Source organism: Phasianus colchicus, chromosome 1 (genome assembly GCF_987193195.1).
Source record: "Phasianus colchicus chromosome 1, bPhaCol1.hap1.1, whole genome shotgun sequence".
Classification (NCBI taxonomy): domain Eukaryota; kingdom Metazoa; phylum Chordata; class Aves; order Galliformes; family Phasianidae; genus Phasianus; species Phasianus colchicus.
In genome coordinates this window covers 183,513,414-183,536,391 of record NC_143436.1, presented here as the reverse complement: position 1 = coordinate 183,536,391, position 22,978 = coordinate 183,513,414, and the positions used below count along the sequence as shown (strand labels likewise).

The 22,978-nt window shown below is 37.7% G+C and overlaps 1 protein-coding gene across 3 annotated transcripts in view; it reads left to right on the top strand.

Annotated features, from left to right (window-relative positions):
• The window catches only part of DYNC2H1 (dynein cytoplasmic 2 heavy chain 1), a 139,928-nt gene that overhangs the window by 52,042 nt on the left and 64,908 nt on the right, over window positions 1-22,978 (top strand). For all 3 annotated transcript variants that reach the window (XM_090133939.1, XM_031595889.2, XM_090133940.1), the window contains exons 59-71: window positions 304-425; window positions 1,179-1,265; window positions 2,264-2,390; window positions 3,792-3,933; window positions 5,297-5,406; window positions 6,995-7,093; window positions 8,289-8,412; window positions 10,243-10,406; window positions 11,290-11,409; window positions 13,355-13,489; window positions 14,282-14,425; window positions 16,161-16,250; window positions 17,275-17,340. In XM_090133939.1, coding sequence (XP_089990065.1) covers window positions 304-425; window positions 1,179-1,265; window positions 2,264-2,390; window positions 3,792-3,933; window positions 5,297-5,406; window positions 6,995-7,093; window positions 8,289-8,412; window positions 10,243-10,406; window positions 11,290-11,409; window positions 13,355-13,489; window positions 14,282-14,425; window positions 16,161-16,250; window positions 17,275-17,340 — 1,530 coding nt within the window. The remainder of the gene's footprint in view (window positions 1-303; window positions 426-1,178; window positions 1,266-2,263; window positions 2,391-3,791; window positions 3,934-5,296; window positions 5,407-6,994; window positions 7,094-8,288; window positions 8,413-10,242; window positions 10,407-11,289; window positions 11,410-13,354; window positions 13,490-14,281; window positions 14,426-16,160; window positions 16,251-17,274; window positions 17,341-22,978) is intronic.

The following is a 22,978-nucleotide window of genomic DNA, read 5'->3' as shown; positions in this document are numbered from 1 at the left end:
AAATTTGGGATCGTCTGGAACAGAACAGAATGATGATTCTTAAATTCATTTAGAACTTCATAGAACACCTGTGGAGCTTCATAGTTGTATATCCTTTATTTTCTTTGGTAACCTACAATATAAAATCTTAGTAACAATATGAAAATAACATTTCATTAGAGAAGTTGTCTAATTGGTAAATTTGATAACTGGCAAATCTGTTGCAGTTAACTTATCCTATATTTCTCTCATTTGCATTATATTTTGAGGATTTTCTTGTAACTGTTACTGATTTTTATTTTATTATTATTATTATTTTTTTAGAATGCTAAACGAGCCAGTGCTGCAGCTGCTCCATTGGCTGCTTGGGTAAATGCTAATGTGCAGTATTCCCATGTTCTAGAACGAATTCAACCTTTGGAAAAAGAAAAGGCTGTCTTGGAAGCGTAAGTTAGACACTGTAATAAAATAATCATGCTTAATTCCAATGATGTCAGAAGAAACTAAGATAACTTGAAGATTGTTAAGAACAGAAGAAATAAGAAACTATAGCTCATTATAAAGTATTCTTATTAAGCATATCTGTCTCATGCTGAGGCAGAATCATGTCTTTAAGTAAAATTGTGTCGGTATGTAAGAAAAAAAATGTAATTTTGTTTTTCCTGGAAGCTATGCTTTAGATATCTTTCTGCCAGTCACCAGTTACCAGTCTCTGTTGAAATGTCTAGGAGCAATGAACATCACAGATAAGCATAAAATGTATTCTGTTGGTAATTAACTCATGCAATTATATGGAAAGTGTGATTCCTCTTTTTTTTAGGCATCTACCAAGCATTATCAGTTTCTCCTTACAATTGCAATGATATGAAATAGTCTTATGACCACTCATAATCCAAGGAATCTACACTGGTTGTTTTGCTAGATCTTAAAATAATATATTGGCAGAGTTTTATTTGATCTTGAAGAATATACTTGAATGTGATGCATTTGTGCTGCATTTTTAAAGATACATGGTGAGAAACATGGTGAGAAACATTAAAAAAATTTAAATGTGAAAGTGAATTTTTGCTGATACAAATCACAAGAAGGAATTGTCTCTGGACTGTCTCCATATGAATTATTTTTATGTTACAGCGATTTTTTTTTTTTTTTTTCCCTTTGGATTCACTGTCTTAAAAATAAGTGTTACGTTTTTTTAGTAATCTCAAGAAAACAGAAGGCAGAAAACGGAAGTTGGAAGATCTTCTGAACTCTGTTGGTCAAAAAGTATCAGAACTGAAAGATAAGTATGTTGGTTTTGTTTATTTCAAGGTATAAATAAAAACATTAATGAACAGTTTTAATAATGAAATTAACATGACCAAGAGTAACTCCCTGCGCTATGAGATTTGTACCTCATTTGAAGGTATTTGATAATTATGCTATCTATACAATCAGTAGTAGTTAATAGATACATTAGTGTGCTTTTCATCTCACTGATCAGGTGAAATGCTCCTTCAAGTACCTTCTCACTAATGAATGACCAAGTTGGAAACCTTCATTGTAGAAGACAGCAAATGTTAAAAATAGTGGGTATTTCACCGTATAAGTCTAAGAAAACTTCTTGTAAGGGCTAGACTTGTTAGTCTAGAAAAGAAGGGGGTGTACCGAGGCCTTATAGAATCTTTCCAGTACTTAAAGAGGTCCTACAAGAAAGCTGGGAGAGACTGTGTATCAGGGAGTATAGTGATAGGGCAAGGGATAAGGACTTCAAATTTTATGGGTGTTAAACATTAAAAAAATAATTTCTGAACTTTGTTGTGTTGAGCATATTCCTATTTTGCAATAGTTCACAAAATAGAATACTGTGTATTGAACTGTAAATTTAAAAGTTAAGCTATAACTTAACAATGTTCTTCTTTAAAGGTTTTATGGATGAAATTTACTAGAAAGAATTACAAATTCATGGCATAGTGTTGAACTTGCTGCTGGCATGACTAGGTGCAGAGCGAAACTTAACATCAACCACTAAAATGAAATCATGCTGCTTAAGTATGGAGAAGAATGATTTTCAGACATATAATACAAATATATTACAAATATGTTTTTCACTCTTATTTATGTTTCTTAATTTTGTTAATGGCTCGTCTATCATGAGAAGCAGAGGGTGTATAAAAGAGAATTGCTATTGTGTTCTTCATGAATAATAAATATGACAATTTCAGTCAATTAAACTGCCTTTGAATTAACTGTCCATAATTTCAGTAGTTCATGATAGCAATTATAAACAATAATTGTTTTACAGGTTTCAGAGTAGAACAACAGAAGCAGCCAAACTTGAAGCAGAACTAAGTAAAGCTCAGAAAACATTGAAAGCTGCAGAGATACTGATTAGTCAACTTGACAGAGAACACGAAAGATGGAGCACCCAGGTTAGTGAAATTTTTCATTAAATACTTCTGATTGCTGATATTATGAAAAGCCTTTGCGCTGTTTTGAGGACATGGGATAAGAAGCCAGTCTGTTAAGTATACATTTGTTTGGTTTCTCATCAGAAATAATTTTAAAGTTTTTAAACTGAGGTGCATCAAGTGCAGCGTTGCCAACTGGTCAAAGGAAATGTATGTCCCACTCTCTACAGTGCACTGGTGTAGCCTCACTTTGAGTTCTGTGTGCAGTTTTGGATGCCACAGTACAAAAAGTGGATATCAGGAAAACATCCGTCACTGGAACAGGCTCTGCAGGGAAGTGGTCATGGCACTGTGCTTGCCAGAGTTCAAGAAGCATCTGGAAAAGACTCTCAGACATATAGTGTGATTTTTGAGTGATGCTGTGTAAAGCCAGGAGTAAGACTTGATTATCCTTATGGATCTCTTCAAACTCAGGGTATTCTGTGATTCTAAAGTTAGGGTTGGGTATTATGGAAAGAAGTGGAAAAGTTTCCTTTGCAAGTAGCTTTTCAGGTACTCAATCTGCAATAGTAGGGCTGGGCAGATTTGAACCTTAGTGCAAAGACCTCTAAGAATGATTCTTCATGGTTCTTCACTCTGGTATGTTATCCCTCTCTTTAGAAAGTTTCCATACTGTTAATGGTATGGGATAGGTAGATATGTTAGCATACCTAACAAACTAGCAGATACATTAGCCAGCAACTCATAGTCTTTTGAGGATAGTTTTTATTTTAGGGGTAAAAAAGCTGTATTCATTTCCCTTTTAAGTAAAGAGGAAGTAGTAAAACGTTGCTTTTGTGAGTATGTCACCTTTCCTTTAATATCAGTTTGATTAAATAAAAATGTGGCAATACTTACAAAGTGCAGGTAGATTGTTCAAAGATATGTGATAAATGTATTTTATTTTGTGTGTCTTTCTGATTATAATAAATACCTACAGTGTTTGGTATCAGAATCCATATTGTGACATTGACTAACTGATACTGTAAGGGCACATATTTTTTATTTATCTTAAATTAATATCATTTATCCAGTAGCTTGTAACTGACATACTGAAGGGTTCATAAGGTTCAGTTTTTTAGGATCCAAATTCTCAGTAATATCTGTCCATGCTATACCTCAGAGCTAAAAAAAAAAAAAAAAAAAAAAAAAAAAAAGGCTAGGCTTTTTCCACATTTTCAAGTATGTTTTGCTGTGAGCTACATATAGTTATGTGAAATGCAAGGAGAGTGACTGTCTCACTTGTATTCTTAATGGCAGCCAAATTTAATTCAGACTATTCGATAACTTACGAGAAATATTAGCATAGTTTTTTTTTTTTTTAAAGTAATACATCTATCCATTCTGTACTCTTTTTTTTTTTTTTTTTTTTTTTTTTTAAAGGTGTCAGAGATAAGAGATGAACTGGCCACACTGCCTAAAAGAGCTCAGTTAGCAGCTGCATTTATTACTTATCTTTCTGCTGCTCCGGAGGATCAGAGGAAAATGAGACTGGATGAGTGGACCAAATCAGCAGGCCTTGAAAGTAATTTGTGTGTGTAATTAGGCTTGATCAAGGAAGTCTTGGTGTCCCCAAATGAAAAGTGACTGTATTCATTCTTGTTCAATATGTAGTTGTATATAGAGATGGACTATTTATTGGGATTATTCTGTTAATTCTTAAGAGTATAAATACTTTTTTTTTTTTTTAATATTTAACCGCATAGTCCTTGCTTAGAAAGTAAAATTTGCATGGATGAATGTATTCACATTAACAGTTGGAAACTTGCCTATGGCTACTGAATGCTTCTGTTTTTTCTTTCGGTAAGCATTATTTATCACAGAATCAGAGAATGGCCAGGGTTGGAAGGGACCTCAAGAATCATGAATCTCCAACCCCCCTGCCACACGCAGGGTCACCAACCTCCCCATTTAATACTAGACCAGGCTGCCCAGGGCCCCATCCAATCTGGCCTTGAACACCTCCAGGGATGGGGCATCCACAACCTCTCTGGGCAGCCTGTTCCAGCACCTCACCACTCTCTCTGTAAAGAATTTCCCCCTGACATCCATCCTAAATCTTTCCTCCCTCAACTTAAAACCACTTCCCCTTGTCCTGCAGTTATCAACCCCTTCAAAGAGTTGTTTCCCTCCTGTTTGTAGACTCCCTTTAGGTATTAAAAGGCTGCAATGAGGTCACCCCGCAGCCTTCTTTTCTCCAGGCTGAACATGCCCAGCTCCCTCAGCCTATCTTCAAAGGGGAGGTGCTCCAGTCTGCTGATCATCTTTGTGGCTCTCCTCTGGACCCTCTCCAACAGCTCCCTGTCTTTCTTGTACTGGGGGCTCCAGACCTGTTCACAGTACTCCAGATGAGGCCTCACAAGAGCCGAGTGGAGAGGGACAATCACCTCCCTGTCCCTGCTGACCACCCCTCTTCTGATGGAGCCCAGGATACCATTTGCTTTCTGAGTTGCCAGAGCACACTGCTGGCTCATGTTAAGCTTTTCATCTATCAAGACCCCCAGGTCCTTCTCCACAGGGCTGCTCTCAAGGACCGCTCCTTCCAGTCTGTATGAATGCCTGGGATTCCTCTGGCCCAAGTGCAAAACCTTGCACTTTGCTGTGTTGAACCTCATTAGGTTCACCTGGGCCCACCTTTCAAGCCTGCTGAGGTCCCTCTGAATGGCATCCCTTCCTTCCTTGTGGAAGGAAGGGATCTGTCTATGTTAATAGCCCATTTTTTTATAACATCAGGTAGATATTAGCATTAAGTTCTAGAAATAAAATAAGGAAAATCTATAGAATTGCACTCCATTAAAACAGAATCTCCACTATATACAAAGTGGAGAAGACTTTAAAATGTGCAGACTATAAATATTAACAGCGACCTACAATCTTTCTTTTATCAGAGTTTGATTTACGGCGGTTCCTGTGTACAGAAAGTGAGGAGTTAGTTTGGAAAAGTGAAGGCTTACCTTCAGATGACCTTTCAATAGAAAATGCTCTTGTTATCTTGCAGGTAAATTTACTTTTGAATATGGGAAGTGTTTCAGCTTCTGTGGATTTCAGTTTCAGTATGAACAATTTAATTTTCATAGTTTTATTAGCATAAGGCATGCAAAGAGAAAAAAGAGAAAAAGTATTTATGTATATCTAGGTACTCAAAATGAAAAAAAAAAAAAAAACTAGTTGAGGGACATAGGGACATGCTTCTTCTGTATTACAGTTTTCTTCCAGATGTCAAAGAGATGAAACATTCTGTCAGTCTATTAGTCATCATTAACAACATAAATGGAAGACTATGTCCTATAAACGTGCATTTGGCATGTTTGTTTTGAAAACAGGAAAGGAAATATGCAGATGTTGTTAAAAATATCGGACGTGAAATCCTTAAGTGTTCGTCAGGATATAAAATGCCATTCACTTAAGACGGTAGCTAATACCTGAGAAAAGAATTATAATAAATTATACTTAGGTCACTGTGAAAGTAGTGCCTCCTATTTATTTCCATGGAAACTACATCGTTCTGGACCAATTCTTACTGTCACCATTGCTGAAGCACACCACTGTGCTCACATTCCCTGTTTGGTCAAGCAAGCAGCAATGAATGTCAGTAGATGCAGTTTTTTCCACAAGGAGGAATTCAGTTCTACATCTTTGCTTCATGTGCACTTCCATGTCAGATGTCGTTTTGTCACGCTGCCCCTCTGCTGCCTTCTGTCCCACGGCAACAAAATGTAATGGAATATTGGTGGGAATGTTCAGCCTTTACTGCCCTGCCACCAACATCTGCACCTTACATTGTGGGCCAGTGTAAGAAAATAGAAGGCATTACTTTCAGAGCAGCCCACATAGTAATATATTCATGATTCATTATTATAACATAATTGCATATGAATATGTGACCATAACTATACACATGAGTGCAATTGTGCACTCATACAATACTGTAGTTATAATGTAGTTTTTACATCTGCTAGAAAATAAAGATTTAATGCCATTTAAGAGTGGAGAATTAGCATTTGTCACACATACTTTGCTTGAATGATTGATGGTTCTCAGAAACCAGTTACAGCCTCTCCACCAATTTAATTCTGCTTTATCATCTTTATATTAGATCTAGCTATTCCTTTCTCACTTTGATTACAAAGTTCTTCAACAAATATGGTTTTGTACCCTCAAATGTACTTAAATGTTGTAACTGATATATATATACATTTTTTTTTAGTCAAATGTGTCTCACTGTGTGTAAAGAGCTTTTATCAAGCCATTCCTCAGCTCAGATTGTTTTCTTGTGCATGTGTTTTATTCAGCATCCTTTTAAAACTGGTAATGAACATGATATTTTAGTTGTATCATCCACAGGACAGTCATCAAACTGTTCAAAAGAACAATAAGATAGCACTGTTCTCCTTCTACTGCTTGATTTCATTTTTTATTAGGTTATTATTGTTAATGTAACAATATAGTAAAATTAAGTATGTAGCAAAACATCCTTAATATCATTGTAGAGAAATAAAAGGAGACTAAATTCGATGAATTTTTTTTTTTCCCCATTCAATTTAATTCTTAAATCAGATTTTCTGTTGTTTTTTTTTTTTTCTTAGAGTAAAGTTTGCCCATTTTTGATTGACCCTTCATTCCGGGCCACGGAATGGTTGAAGACACACTTGAAGGAATCACGTTTGGAAGTTGTTAATCAGCAGGTTCAGTATTTTCTTCTGTTCTTCTGTTCTACAATTCTGTTCTTCTTGAGAACACTCAGTTCCAGACTTTATGGGGAAGTTTATTAAATGTTGTGATGGCTGTCAACAATAAATAGGTCGTATTTTCATGTAATTTGTTGTAGAATTCTAGATAACAGTGATTCTTACTTGATGCTGGTAATTTCTTTACTTTGGGAGAATATCAGAGTATTTAAAATTGAGACTCAACATTATTGTAGTATTACTTCTTGAAACTTGTCTCTTTTTGTGTCTTCTCCAAGAATATGGTATTGCTAAGAAGGAGGGAGATAATAAAAGATTTTAAAAAGGAGGGGATTTCTTTTTTGTATTGTCGGTTGCTCTTCTTTGAATTTCAGGAGTACGTATATGCTTCTTCCCTAGGATTTTTATGTTGTGTTGTACTAGGTTAAATTCCAGTTCGAGATTAAGACACCATGTCAGTGAACATGGGTGGATAGGCTTGTTACATTTGCACAAATGTTGGCAGACTTATGGTGCCATTTAAAAGTCTCTTGTTGGACTGCACCTGGCCTCAGGGTATTGCATCAAATGAATGGTAGGTCTTACAGAGATCCCTGCCAGCCACATGCAGGCATTTTGTTTGCTTTCAAATGGTACTATAATAGCAACTGAATACTTAATTACTCAGATTGGCTTTGTTACCCTTAGCATTCTGCATTGTCTTGGGTCTCCAGTGACTGGAGATGGAATGGAATCTTAAAAACCAAGTGTATGTTTAGATGCCTGCAGAAAAAGCCTACGATTTGATATCTTAAGATGAATGTGAGTCTTGGCTCTAAGTCTTGATTCAATTTGTCAATGTAGCTACCTAGTGATGCTCTAACTAGTCAGAACTTCCAGATACACCTGACATACACAAGACCTGTGGTAGGTTTGTGGTTGCTGGGCCTGTTAAATAGGTTGATTGTATGTCAGTAGCTGAAACATTGCTTTACTAGAAAACTTACTTAAATGATATACTTTTGACTGCCATGTGATGCTTGCAGTAGAATTGCATAGCTCTACTACTGATGTATAGATTCAGATTTCTGGTATAGTGCTTTTCTATTCATTCCTAAAGTGTTTTAAAAGAAGTAAAATGTTTACTTCTTAAAACTATCATCAAAGTTCTAAAAATAACATTACTCAGAAGAATTTGATTTCATTTGCCCAGGACACCAACTTCCTAACGACCCTTGAGCTGGCAGTGAGGTTTGGGAAAACTCTTATTATACAGGAAATGGATGGAATGGAACCTGTACTTTACCCATTGCTAAGAAGGGATCTTGTTGTCCAAGGTAAGTGACTAAGGTCTTTAAAAATGTCTGTTCAGAGCTTTTGAAAGCTAGATTCATATGGATCTTATAAAACCTGATTTATTTATTTATTTATTTATTTATTTATTTATTTATTTTTGAAACCCTGTGTATTACCTGGCTTTTTCCTCTTTAATGTGCTGCTAACATGTGAAATATGTTGGAGGTATGTTCTCGTTTGCTAACTTGAAAAATACTGGGAAATATTTACATTTTTTTTCAGCTGGAATTAGAATGAAGTGTTTCCATAAACTCTTATACAATTTAAATTTTAGGTTAATTGCTAGTGGTAATTTCAAACACATGGTTTTGGTAGGTCTGTGCAAGTCCAAACTGGGAAGGTCTTTTTGAAAAGGGAGAACTGATGGCTTTTTGAGTCATTTCCATCACTTGACCATCAGGCACACATCTCCTGTTTGTTAGAATGTGCAGATGGTAGTGAGGACTTGTCTGCATCGTTTGCTTGTGATGACTGTACATCTTTTCACTGCGCGAATGAAAAGAATTGAGGAAAAATGTGACTTTATATGCTACAGTAACTTTGTCCTTGTACGGATTCCATTTTCAACTTGACATTTTTACAACATAAGCCTACAATTTATTCTGATCCTTGGCACAGAAGCAAAATTGATATGTGATTTTCATCTGTACCAGTGTTTTTAGCAAGAGATTTATACTTGGAGCATACCTCATCTTTCACTCCTACTGCTAAGAATAGAGAAGCAACTAACTGTGCCACTTTAGAAAATTCTCTGGAAGAGAACTTTTCACTTTGAAACTTCTTCTTCTTTTTTTATTATCAGGAGGCAAAAATCTTTCTCTAGTCATGCCTGTTAGAGTCTCTTCTGACAAGGCTAGAATGGAAACCAGACCATAAACCGTTGACAATTTGATAGATGGGGAATGGTGAGAGGCTATAGGCACAGTGTAATTCTGTGAGAAGCATATTGAGAAATGTAAAAGAAGAATCAGTGTAAATACAAATTGAAACTGTGACAGCTGGAATTAAATTGTTTATTTCCTCCTGTGATTACAGGAAATGTGTTTGCGGTAAGAAAAAAATATAAAATATTTCTTAATGGAATATTTCTTTTTTCAGCTAATAAATATATATTCAAGGATCAAGTAGTTTTATACTCTTTTTCTATAACAGTGTCACAGAAAATAATATTTTAATGGAATTATGATTATACAGCAGCATCAAACTTGTAAAAGAAATGTAACAGATTGAGAGAGAGCTAATTGCTTCGATATCACATTCAGAGAATATTGAACCTTCTTATTCAGCCATAAACACACACTGGCTAAAATGATTTTATAGAGTAGTACACCTGTGTGGGAAAGTAAGTATGTTTGAATTATGACAGGATTCTTAGACAAAAGAAGAATCCATTGTGTCTTCTATAAGGTTTTATCTCTTGTCATCATTAGAAGATTTCAAATATTTGTTTGTAGTAGCTTTACATCAAGTACTCTTTTTTATTTTATTATTTTTTTTTTTTTACCATTTATGCTTTATTACTGATTTATGCTTTATTACTGGGTAATAATAATTAAATGAACCGGCTCAATTAAGTAGTTTCATCATGTAACTTCCACACGCTGTGCTACACTATTCCATTTTTCTGTCTGACAGTGCAGAATAGGTTATGTTCCATCAGTTTTTATTTATTATTATTTATAAAATTCATTTACAAATTGCTCATAAGTTATCTTTTAATCTATTGGTCATTACGAATAACATAAATACCTACATTTACTCTATGACCAATCCAGAATTATCTGAAAATAATAAGTATTTTTAATTTACAGGACCCCGCTATGCTATACAAATAGGTGAAAAAATGATAGATTATAATGAAGAGTTCCGTCTTTTTCTATCAACAAGGAACCCAAATCCCCTCATCCCACCTGATGCTTCTTCTATTGTTATGGAAGTCAACTTTACCACAACAGGAAGTGGCTTAAGAGGACAGGTAGGCAATGAAAACAATATGTATGTAGGTTTATATATATAGATAACAAACATTCTTAGGTACCTCTAGCTTCTGGTAGAAGCCACATGGTACCAGTTGTGTTAATGGTCATGGAGATATTTTCTAGCACATAAACGGAACTGATAAAATCAATGCTGATACTAAATTGAAGGTTTAGAATCTTGTTTTTATACACTCTAGGAGCGGGTCCAGAGGAGGGCCACTAAGGTGATCAGAGGGCTAGAGCACCTCTCCTATGAATAAAGGTTGAGGGAACTGGGATTGTTTAGCTTGGAGAAGAGAAGGTTCTGGGGAGACCTCATTGTGGCCTTCCAATACTTGAAGGGAGCATATAAACAGGAGGGGGAATGGCTGTGGATAGTGATAGGACAAGGGGGAATGGTCTTAAACTGAGACAGGGGAGGTTTAGGTTAGATATTAGGAGGAAGTTTTTTGCACAGAAGGTGGTGATGCACTGGAATAGGTTGCCTAAGGAGGTTGTGGATGCCCCATCCCTGGAGGCATTCAAGGCCAGGCTGGATGTGGCTCTGGGCAGCCTGATCTGGTGGTTGGCGACCCTGCACATAGCAGGGGGTTGAAACTCGATGATCATTGTGGTTCTTTTCAACCCAGGCCATTCTGTGATTCTGTGATATAACTAGTAAGTCCAATAAAGAAAACAGAAACTATCTCACTGACTTCAGTTACAAAAGATTAATCACTAAGTTTCTCTTTTCTTTCAAACTCTTGGAAGTCTGCTTTCAAAACTATAGAGTACATATTGCTATACAGTTGATGTGTATATATTATGCTATATTGCAGTTAACATATATAATGGAATATTCCAACATTTCCTACCACGTAAAATAATCTTTCTTTTTAGCTTTTGGCCTTAACCATTCAGCATGAAAAGCCTGATTTGGAAGAGCAGAAGACAAAGCTGTTACAACAAGAAGAAGAGAAGAAGATACAACTTGCTAAGCTTGAGGAATCTCTTTTGGAGGTAAAATAGTGTTACCTGCTGTATGTGCTAGAATGATAATATAGTTTTTGTATTTTTATATGTTTAAATGAAGAAGGTGAGATTATTAGAAAGATTCCTCTGAATTTTTGATTTGATAAAGTAAAAGCATTATTTGCCTGGGATAAAAAAGATAATAATTATATATGTTTATCATGAAATTGTAATATTTCAATATATTAAATGTTGTCAAAGGTTGCCAAATTTCAGGAAGTAACAGATGCCCGAGGAGTTTGCAATAAAAAGTGTAAGGTATTAACACCAGGGCTTGTTTCAGATTTGGCATTCTTGATAGCACTAAAATCAGAGTATTCTTTGATATTGAAGGGAGTAACCTAAAGCTCAGTAGAAACTGACTGGCACTGCATTGATTTTTTTTAAAAGAAATCAATGGTAGAGGTCATCAAGCTAAATTCACATTAATCCTAAAGCAACATAAAAAATCTTATCTAAAGTACTGTAATGGTTTTCTTCCCAAAACCATGGGGTAGCAGCATGCATGCTGTGGCATCTCTTAGCTTATTCTATGATTCCTTAGTGCAAAATTAAACACCATGAAGAAATAAATAGTCTTGTCCAAGTCTCCAGCTAGATATCTACATGAATCTCTACATCCAAATATCCTGATGTGCTGTTAGGAAATACTGGTGTGGCTTCTAAGACTTGCCAGTTTATAAAACCTGCAAACTGGCTGCAAAAAACAGGGTATCGTATTTTGGCAAATACTGTTTTTCACTTAAAAAACAGTATGCAGTCTTCATTCAGGTGTGCAGATCTGAATGTCTGAAGCATTGTTGCTGGATTATTTGTTCATGACAGAGACAAATGATTGAATTATTAAGTGAGCATTGTAATAAGGTGAGGAAAGATCATATCACAGGAAGACCAAGGTTGGAAAAGACTTACAAGAACATCCAGTCCAACCATCCATCAATCACCAATAGTTCTCTAAACCATGTCCCTCAACACAAAATCCAACCTTTCCTTGAACACCTCCAGAGTTGGTGACTCCACCACCTCCCTGGGCAGCCCATTCCACTGCCTGACCACTGTCTCAGAGATCATGGATCTTTTTATTTTTATTTTTTTTCCCTTTGGCTGTCCTTGCAAATCATCACATATTAAAGTGTTTTCATGGCATAGAGAATTAATTTAGTTGCATTTATATTTATTGGATAATTTCAGGAAAAAAAAAATGTTTAACTGTCTAATGTGTCAAACCCATTTAGTTTTCCCTTTCAGCTGAAGCATGACAATGAAATGTAACTGACAAGAAGTCAATCTTAGGTTGTTGTATGGCAAAGAAATTGTTCTGAAGTGTATCTACTGAAAACTAAGTTTAAAAAAAAAAAAAAAGAGTAAAAATCAAAACCGAAAACACTTAAAGGACAAGGAGTCATTCATTTTCCCTGTCCTTACTAGATATGCAACTGTTTGGAGAGAACTCAGGAAAGAGGAGGGTCAATTATGAGTATGTTGAAGGGATCTCTGATCACAAAACTGAAAATGTTCATCATTCATCTCTCAGTTTGTTCTGTTTCTTGAGGGAGAAAGAATTTGAGTACAGCAAGTAATTGCAAGTAGCCAATTTCAGGTTAAATTGGCAGTCAAATAGAAATTCATAACATTTCTGATTTGTATTTCCTGTAGGGATGTTGGTGCAGAAAAAACTGATAATAGAAATTCTCAGAAGCTTACTGGCAGCTTGACTGAATTTGGCAGTCTGGATTTTGAGTTTGATCTTAGGTTGTATATTCTGTCCTTCATTGGTACAACATGCCAGTTCTTGAGTAAACCACTTGTACTCTTAGTGCAGTTAGGGCTTCAGAAGTCTATTTGTCAGCTTTCAAAATGGTTATTTTACAGGTTTTACAGGTGTTTTTATTTTCACATGTGTGTAATGTGGGTGACTTTTTTTTGTTTACAGACACTTGCAACATCACAAGGCAATATACTAGAAAATAAAGATCTGATTGAATCTTTGAATCAAACTAAAGCAAGTAGTGCACTCATCCAAGAATCACTTGCTGAATCTCATAGACTTCAGAGTTCCCTTGATCAGGTAGAAAAAAAACTATAATCTTTCTTTTGCTTTTTTTTCTTTCCTAAAAATAGCAATCTTGTGTATATATAGATTACAGGAGAATAAAATCAGTGCCATACTGAATTTTTCCTATGTGGTAAGAGATACACAAGTGCAGAAAGCATTTTGAGTACTTAAATTCCTTTTGTTTTTTTACACATGGTCAATATCTGCACAATTCAAAGTCTGCCACTTTGAATTAAAGAAATTTTTCCCAATGGCCCATTGGCTGTCACAGGATTTTTATTTTATTTCTATTTTTGCCACTGGCTACTGCAAATATGACTGACTTTTAAGTCTCATATGGACGTTCTTATTTAATGAATCTCTCAGTACTGCAAAAATGTAGTTAATTGGTGGTGCTGTTCATCTGGCATGCTGTTTTTTGTAGCACGCTACAAGTATTTTTCCTGTTACATTTTTCTCCTATTTGCTCTGCCTTGAATTTGTTACTAAGTTTTGGAAAGGGCTCTGTGGTGGATGGGGACCTCAGTGCCGTTAGATTAATTCCCAAGATGTTCTTCACAAGTTAAAGAACTTTCTAGAAGAATGTTTTTTGATATGTTTAAAAGCTAAAGACAGTGTGGAAGTCTTGAGTGCCAAGTAAAGACAGTGTGCCTCAGCTTGAAAAGTCAGAAAGTATTCTGTTTTCTCAAGCAGTGTGAATCATATGGATGTTTCTTCAATAGCACCAATAAATGTGTACATAATAGCCAATAGATGGCAGTAATGTACTGTTCTTATGTATATCTATATTTCTTTTATTCACAGGAGAGGAATGCATATCTCCCTTTAGCTGAGAGTGCTAGCAAGATGTACTTTATTATCTCTGACTTGTCCAAAATTAATAATATGTACCGTTTTAGTTTGGCGGCGTTCCTACGGCTTTTCCAAAGAGCACTGCAAAGCGAACAGGTTTGTTCTCTTTTCGTAAAGCTTTGTGTGCTGCAGATGCATCGATCCGCTTTGATCTTCAGAATTTTTTAGTAGGACAGTTTTAGAGAATAATGCATAATAAGTAGAGATGCTGAACTGTTATACTTTACATATTCAGAATAGATGCACAGGAATTTTTTATGATTATAATTTTATGATTTTTAATGTAGTTTATGTTACATATGAATTGTAAAATTACTGAGCTTTCTGAGAACAAGCTCTTATTTTTAATTTCAGTCTTGCTCTGAGTTAAGAATTTTTGATTATAACTTCATTTAAAAAAAACTTTCAGTAGTGAGCTAATATCAAAATAAAGCTACTTCTATCAATGAGAGGAAGAAAATATCTATATTTCTATATCATCAAGTTATTTGAAGGAAGATCTAAACTTTGTGTGTTGCTATATAGATTTTTAAGCATACGTGTCTGGCTGAAAATGTCATTATTACATTTCTTTTTTCTCATGCCATTACATTTTTCTTACTGAAATGCAGAATTGTGGATTCATCCCTCATCACCTCACTCTTTAGGCCTAAAAATGCACACTTATTAATAATATGCTATGTTCTTATTCAGTATCTCCGAAATTCATCTCCTCTTTGTTCCTACTTGAAAACTGCATTTGTTTGCCTTTTATCATGTAACTTTTGGGTTCCCCTTTACTCTGATGTCTCTGCTTACAACTTCACTTCAGCTCCAATCATGAGCAGAGACATACTTACAATGATGCACTCTTGGCTTCATTAAAGCTCTTTACCTATTTCTTTTCCCCACCATGAGATTTCTAATTCCTTGCACACATTTTTGTAATTTCTTTTCTGCATATTATGTTAACCTTTATAAAGCTCAGCTTCTGTTTTTGTCAGTCACATCCACCTCCACTTTCTTCCTATTTTCTTTGCCTCTGTCCATTTCTGCATTTTCCCATACAGTCTTCTAGAAATTGGGAAGATGATAGTCAAAGCAACTTGTGAATCCACATTGCCCCTTCTTTTTGTAAGTACATCTCTTCCAGTTTCAGCAGTGTAGAAAGGAACTTGTTTCAGATGAACCTCATGGTACCTGTAATGCCTCTGTCCTTTTTTCTTTGCTTCTTCTTTCTTCTGTCCTGTCTTTCTTTCATTTTTTTTCTTGTTGTAGTTAGTCTTTCAGTCTGTAAGTTTTGATGGAGAGATTATATTTAATATTTTCTACACTGCTTAGTTCATTTGAGCCAAATATTGGCTCCAAGTCTAGATAATACATTCAATATCAACATACTTGTTGACACATAGAAATTGTTTAAAAATATAATGCAAAATCAAATTTTTACCAAGTGAAAACCATGAAACATCCAGGATATTAATAAACTAAGAAAAGAAAATATTATCTCTTTTGCTCTATGTTTACCTTAGGTGTAATGAATAATCTGATTGTGAATGTCATTCTACAAGGCTGTCACGGAGTTAACTAGATCAATTTGTGCCACCTGGCCCCACAAAATGGGAAGGCTAAGGGAAAATGGGTAGGAAGATGGGGAGGTGATTATACACTTTGTCTCAGCAGGAACTTCATGTTTTGTCATGCTCTTACTGGTAGCTACAAGTGAGCTCATTAGTATGTTTTTAGAAATGATGAGTGTCACAGAGTCCAGATAATTTGTGTCATTCCAACTGAAATTCACTTGTTTTTTTTACTTCCACATAAATTTTAAAAATCAAAACTTTGTTTTTAGGATTCAAGCAATACTGACGAAAGAATCGAGTCACTTATTTACACACTGAAACATACAGTGTATGAATATGTTTGCCGTTGTTTGTTTAAGGTAAGACTGTATTCTTCTGGGAACTCTTCTCTGTTTGGTCTTATTTCTGCTATTTCCCAAGTATGAATGTTTGACCTAGTTATCATTGTAAGGCTTTGTGTGATTGTTTCTATGCTTGTTTGTTTGAAAGGAAACAAACAAACAAAAAAAACCCACAAACCCAAACAACAGACATTGTAAAATTCTATTTTCTCTTTTCATCTCTGCCCCAAATCTCTACCTGTTAGCTTGTTTGTTTCCAACTGTTTTCTTGTTTGTCTACATAATGCTCTTAAAGTCTTGTTCGTTCAGTATCTCCTTCAGATGGCTTTTCTTGCTTTTTGGTGAAAATCTAGGATAGATACACCTCTCATTTTCATTTTTACTTTCAAATGAAGCAGTCATAACAGAAGGTGTTTGTGTTATAGTCCTAGGCTGACAAAGACATAATAAATCTGCACAGACCATCTGACCAGTAGTATAAATAATGCAGGTCTGAAGTTTGACTGGTGAGAATAGAGAGATCTTGGAAGATTTTACCCCTAAAAATCTAGGAACCCTACACTGGGGATGCAGAAGTAGCAGTATTGCTAAGGATTTTGATTTATCAAAGTTCAAGTGGAATCTTATGGAATACTGGTAATAATTTAAAGTCTTCATTTGAATTTATGACTGTGAAGCCTTCCATTAAGTCATCAGATCTTTTGAATGCTGAAAGGCACACTATTTGTGTATATCAGAAAAGATGGAATATTTCAAAGCCTGAGTACAGATTGGAGATTTATAATATGGAAGTTTTTCACCTTGGGTAATCGGGCTGGAGGTTGGAAGATGTTGAAAGTGTAACAGTTATCATGCAGCTTGACTAACGATCAATGCACTTCAGTTTTCTGTTCTGATAGTGGTCTTAGAGAACGAATAAAAGTGATCAGCAATCTGCTGCTAATTCTGCCTCTTATCTATGTGAGGTTTTAATGACTACTGAGGCATAAGGGTGACTTCTGATGAACATGCAAATGCAATTTTTATTTTTCCTTTTATTCAGGCTGATCAGTTAATGTTTGCTCTACATTTTGTACGAGGAATGCACCCTGAACTCCTTCAAGAGAATGTAAGTGCTAGAGAAGATAATCTGCAATTGATTAATGTGTGATGAAATATTAATATTACCTAACATTAAACAGATGAAAGGTTTTTGTCAGTATGTATAGGACTCAAGATTTTAGGTTACTATGTTTCTATTTCTCTATTATAGTTACTTTTAAAAACATCTTGCATATTAACATCAAATTTATTGGGCTCAAAGTGATGAGGGAGCAAGGAGGACCCTGGGAACTACAGGCTGGTGAGTCTCACCTCTGTATCCGGGAAGATCATGGAACAGATCATCCTGGATGACATGCTTGATCACATGAGGAATGTGCGTGTGATCCACGGCAGCCAGCACAGCTTCACCAGGGGAAGGTGTCAACAGTTTACGGGCTGGTTCAGCCTGGTTCCATGACTAACGGGGCGGAGGGATCCGCAGATCCGCGCCTCTGGAGAAGGGAAACAGGGGACCCCAAAATAATTGAAAACAGCGGCAACAATCTGAGGTGAAACAAACTAATTTACTAAATATAGTATCAGCAAAATATAATGAGAGAGAGATAGAGAGTGTGTGTGCAAAAGGTGGATAGGCCTCACCACAACACTGAGGTGAGAAGTGCAGTCCAGTTGAGCCCGTGAAGAAAAAGCAGACAGAGAAGAGCAGACAGAGAAGTGCAGGCGAAGAAGAGAACATCAGGTGACCTTGCCAGAAGTTACATCTCCTCGCTGACCGCAAAGCCCCCTGGAATGTAGTTCTTCTTCTCCTCCAGACAGGCACCCGGAACTTGAGCATCAACAGTCAAACCGCCAGTGCATTACATGATGTTATGATGTGGAATACTGATAACCAAAAATCATAAAACCATGACAGAAGGTCATGCTTAACCAATTTGCTAGCTGTCTGTGATGGAGTGATGGCATTGGTGGACAAGGGGAAGGCGAACGATGTCATTTACCTGGACTCGAGCAAGGCCTTTGACATGGTCCCCCACCACATCCTTCTCTCCAAACTGGAGGGATGTGGATTTGATGGGTGGACCACTCGATGGATAAGAAATTGATTGAAAGGCCGCAGACAGAGGGTGGTCATCAATGGCTCTATGTCCAGGTGGAGGCTGGTAACGAGCGGCGTCCCCCAGGGATCTGTCTTGGGACCGGTGCTCTTTAACATCTTTATCAATGACATCGATGACAGAATTGAGTGCACCCTCAGCAAGTTTGCTGATAATATGAAGTTGGGAGGATTGGCTGACCTGCCTGAAGGCTGTGCTGCCATTCAGCAAGACCTGGACAGGCTGGAGAGCTGGGCAGTCAGAAACCAGATGAAGTTTAACAAAAGCAAGTGAAGAGTTTTGCATCTAGGGAGGAATAATTGCATGCACTGGTACAGGTGTACAGACTGGGGGATGAGCTGCTGGAACGGAGCTCTGCGGAGAGGGACCTGGGTGTCCTGGTGGACAGGTTGGCCATGAGCCAGCAGTACACCCTTGTGTTCAGAAAGGCCAATGGCATCATGGGGTGCATTAAAAAGAGCGTGGCCAGCAGGTTGAGGAAGGTGATCCTCCCCCTCTACTCTGACCTGGTAAGGCCTCATCTGGAGTGCTGTGTCCAGTTCTGGGCTCCCCAGTACAAAAAAGACAGGGATCTCTTGGAAAAAGTCCAGTGGAGGGCCGCAAAGATGGTGAAGCACCTGGAGCATCTCCCCTATGAAGAAAGGCTGAGTGAGCTGGGTCTGTTTAGCCTTGAGAAAAGAAGACTGAGAGGGGACCTGATCCAGGTCTATAAACATCTAAGGTGTGGGGGACAGAGTGGTGAGGCCAGACTGTTTGCAGCAGTGTGTGGAGACAGAACAAGGGGAAACGGCCAGAAGCTGGAGCATAGGAAGTTCCACACAAACTTCTTTAGGTGAGGTGATGGAGCACTGGAACAGGCTGCCCAGGGAGGTGGTGGAGTCTTCTTCTCTGGAGATAGTCAAGACCCACCTGGACACCTACTTGTGTGACCTGGTGTAGGGAAGCTGCTTTGGCAGGGGAGTTGGACTCGATGATCTCTGGAGGTCCCTTCCAACCCCTACAATTCTGTGATTCTGTGAGTGGTGAGGTTGACATGGTAGAAGGAAGGGATGCCATTCAGAGGGACCTCAGCAGGCTTGAAAGGTGGGCCCAGTTGAACCTGATGAGGTTGAACACAGCAAAGTGCAAGATTTTGCACTTGGGCCAGAGGAATCCCAGGCATTTTTATACAGACTGGATGGAGCGGTCCTTGAGAGCAGCCCTGTGGAGAAGGACCTGGGGGTCTTGATAGATGAAAAGCTTAACATGAGCCAGCAGTGTGCTCTGGCAACTCAGAAAGCAAATGGTACCCTGGGCTCCATCAGAAGAGGGGTGGTCAGCAGGGACAGGGAGGTGATTGTCCCTCTCCACTTTGCTCTTGTGAGGCCCCGTCTGGAGTACTGTGAGCAGGTCTGGAGCCCCCAGTACAAGAAAGACAGGGAGCTGTTGGAGAGGGTTCAGAGGAGGGCCACAGAGATGATCAGCAGACTGGAGCACCTCCCCTTTGAAGATAGGCTGAGGGAGCTGGGCTTGTTCAGCCTGGAGAAAAGAAGGCTGCGGGGTGACCTCACTGCAGCCTTTTAATACCTAAGGGGAGCCTACAAACAGGAGGGAATCAACTCTTTGAAAGGGTAGATAACTGCAGGACAAGGGGAAGTGGTTTTAAGTTGAGAGAGGAAAGATTTAGGTTGGACATCAGGGGGAAATTCTTTACAGAGAGAGTGGTGAGGTGCTGGAACAGGCTGCCCAGGGAGGTTGTGGATGCCCCGTCCCTGGAGGTGTTCAAGGCCAGATTGGATGGGGCCCTGAGCAGCCTGGTCTAGTATTAAATGTGGAGGTTGGTGGCCCTGCATGTGGCAGGGGGGTTGGAGATTCATGATCCTTGAGGTCCCTTCCAACCCTGGCCATTCTGTGATTCTGTAAGGAATTGCTATTTATATAAGAGACTGAAGCAGATGCTTATGGAGGGCTGTTGCAGCTTTTTGTGTGGGTGCTGTATCAGTGCTCCTTTCATCACGTGGCTATATGTTTATGCATCCTTTCAGTAAAATACAGATATTCCTTTACAAGTACAGGGATGCGTATACATCTGCTGTGACTGACCATTGTTTGCACATCCTGCCTTGTGTCAAAGTGCAGAAAAGGAGTGCAGTACCTAAGGAGAAAAAAAAAGTTCTGATTCTGCAACCTGCTATTGAAGACACTTTCAGGAAAGTGAAGTAATGATGTTTCATTTTATGCATTTCATCTGATGATTATTCATTGCTTACTGTGTAAGATATATATAGGTTAGAGATCTATTATATTCTCATTTGCCACTAGAACAGTTTCCTCAGAGCAGTAGTCACAGCACCAAGCCTGCTGGAGTTCAAGGAGTGTTTGAACAATACTCTCAGACATATGGAATCCCAGATATGTATAAAGAAAGACTAGGAGAAGAACTCATTGAGAGCAACCCTGCCGTGAAGGACCTGGGGCTTTTGTTGGACAAGAGCCTTTTTGTGAGTCAACTGCGTACACTTGCAGCCTGGAAGACCAACTGTATCCTGGCTGCATCAAGAGAAGTGTGGCCAGCAGGGAGAGGGAGTTGATTGTCCCCCTCTACTCTGCCCTCTTGAGGCCCCATCTGGAGTACTGCATCCAGGCCTGGGGCTCCCAGCTACAAGAAGATTGTGGAACTGTTGGAGCAGGTCCAGAGGACTGCCATGGAAATGGACAGAGGGCTAGAGCACCTGTCCTATGAGAAAGGCTGAGGGAGTTGGGCTTGTGCAGAAGACTCCTGAAAAACCTCATTAAAAACAGGAGGGAAATCAACTGTTTTTTTACATGGGTAGATAGTGATAAGATAAAAGGGAACAATTTTAAACTAAAAGAGTGGAAATACAGGTTAGATGTCAGAAGAATTTTTTCATGGAGAGGGTGGCTAGGTGCTAGAATAGACTGCCCAGAGAAGCTGTGGATGCCTCATCCTTGGAGGTGTTGAAGGACAGGTTGAGTGGGTCTCTGGTCAACCTCACCTGGTGCTTGTTTTTGTGACTGGCAACCCTGCCCACAGTAGGGGGATTAGAACTAGATGATTTTTGAGATCTTTCCACCCCAAGCTGTTCTATGATTCCGTGATTCTTAGAGAGGAATGATACTTCATCCTGGAATGTTTTATATTTTGGATATCATACTGGGATTCATTTGGTAAAAATTCAAACCACATATACTAAAAATGTCTGTCTATTCAATTTTTAGGCAAAGGTAGTATTATTAGCATATTCACAAAAAGATTAGGGATGAAAGACATCTAGGGATGTCTTTTATTTGATAGCAGTCTGAAAGAGACCTAATGGAATTCCTCTTTTGCGGGGAAGTTACTGTTGTTTAGAGAGTACCCTTCTGTGAAAATTGCAGCAGAGTTTAGGTACTGCTAATTCATATTTCTGTAGAGCAGCCCATTTTCCAATATAAGAATCTTCCTCTGGTATAACGCTGAGAACTGATTAGCGTGAGTCACCATTTACTTATCTGAAATACCTACAGAATGGTGATACAGAGCCTGCAAGGACATGGTTTTCTGAAGTAGAAGCTGGAGGTCAGAGGAGTGTCAAATTTCAGATGTCAGCTTGCTGGAGAAGAGTCCAGTAAAAGGAAGAAGATGGAAAATCACATAATAAATTTGAAGGAAGTAACAGAACTTCACTGTTTAAAATATGTGAATTTAGTGAGCAAGCTTGAAATTTTTTGATGCTATGAATGCAGCACAGTTTTGTTGGAGATGTATGGATTGACCAAGTGAAATCTCCCTGTCCTTGGGATTCATTTCTGCAATGAAAATACCTGATAAAAATAACTAATTTAACTTTTTATTAGTAAATCAGTTCTTTTTCATTAACAGAGCTTCCCTAACTCATCTACATTACTTATCTTTAGGATCTGAATAAAACCTGTTTTATCTTTATAATCCCTGAGGGTTACAGAAAGGGTTGTTAAGCACTGGAATAGGCTCCCCCGGGAAGGTGGCTGAGTCACCATCCCTGGATGTGTTTAAAAATTGTTTGGATGTGGTGCTCAGGGACATGATTTAGCGGAGGGTTGCTAAGAGTTAGGGTAGTATGGTTAGGTTGTGATTAGACTTGATGATCTTTAAGGTCCTTTCCAGCCTGAGCAATTCTATGATAAACTAATGGAGGTGGCAGTCTGCAAATAATTTTCTAAACTAAACTAGAGCCTGGCTGGTTAGGCTTTTTAAGCATTTGTGAGTATTGATTTTTTTGTTGGATGCTGTTGTTTAGCATACATTTCCCCTAGCTGTTAGAGCTCTTAAATAGCTTAACATAACTAGGTTGCATACAAGAAACTTTCCTGCATGCTCAAGTATCCAAGTATCTCAGTACTCAAGAATCAAATAATATCAATAATCCTTTTACTTGACTGAAATATTTTTTTTCATTGAATTGCTTCAAAAAGAGTGCTTGTGCAAAATGTTTATTGAGGAAAATTAAGCTAATGTAGTTATTCTTAAATGCTTTATCTTTTAAAACTTTAATGTGGTGAGATTAGAAGTTGCTTGCTGTGCTACTAGAAAATTCTGTATTCTTCAGTATTTACCACAGTAGTGAA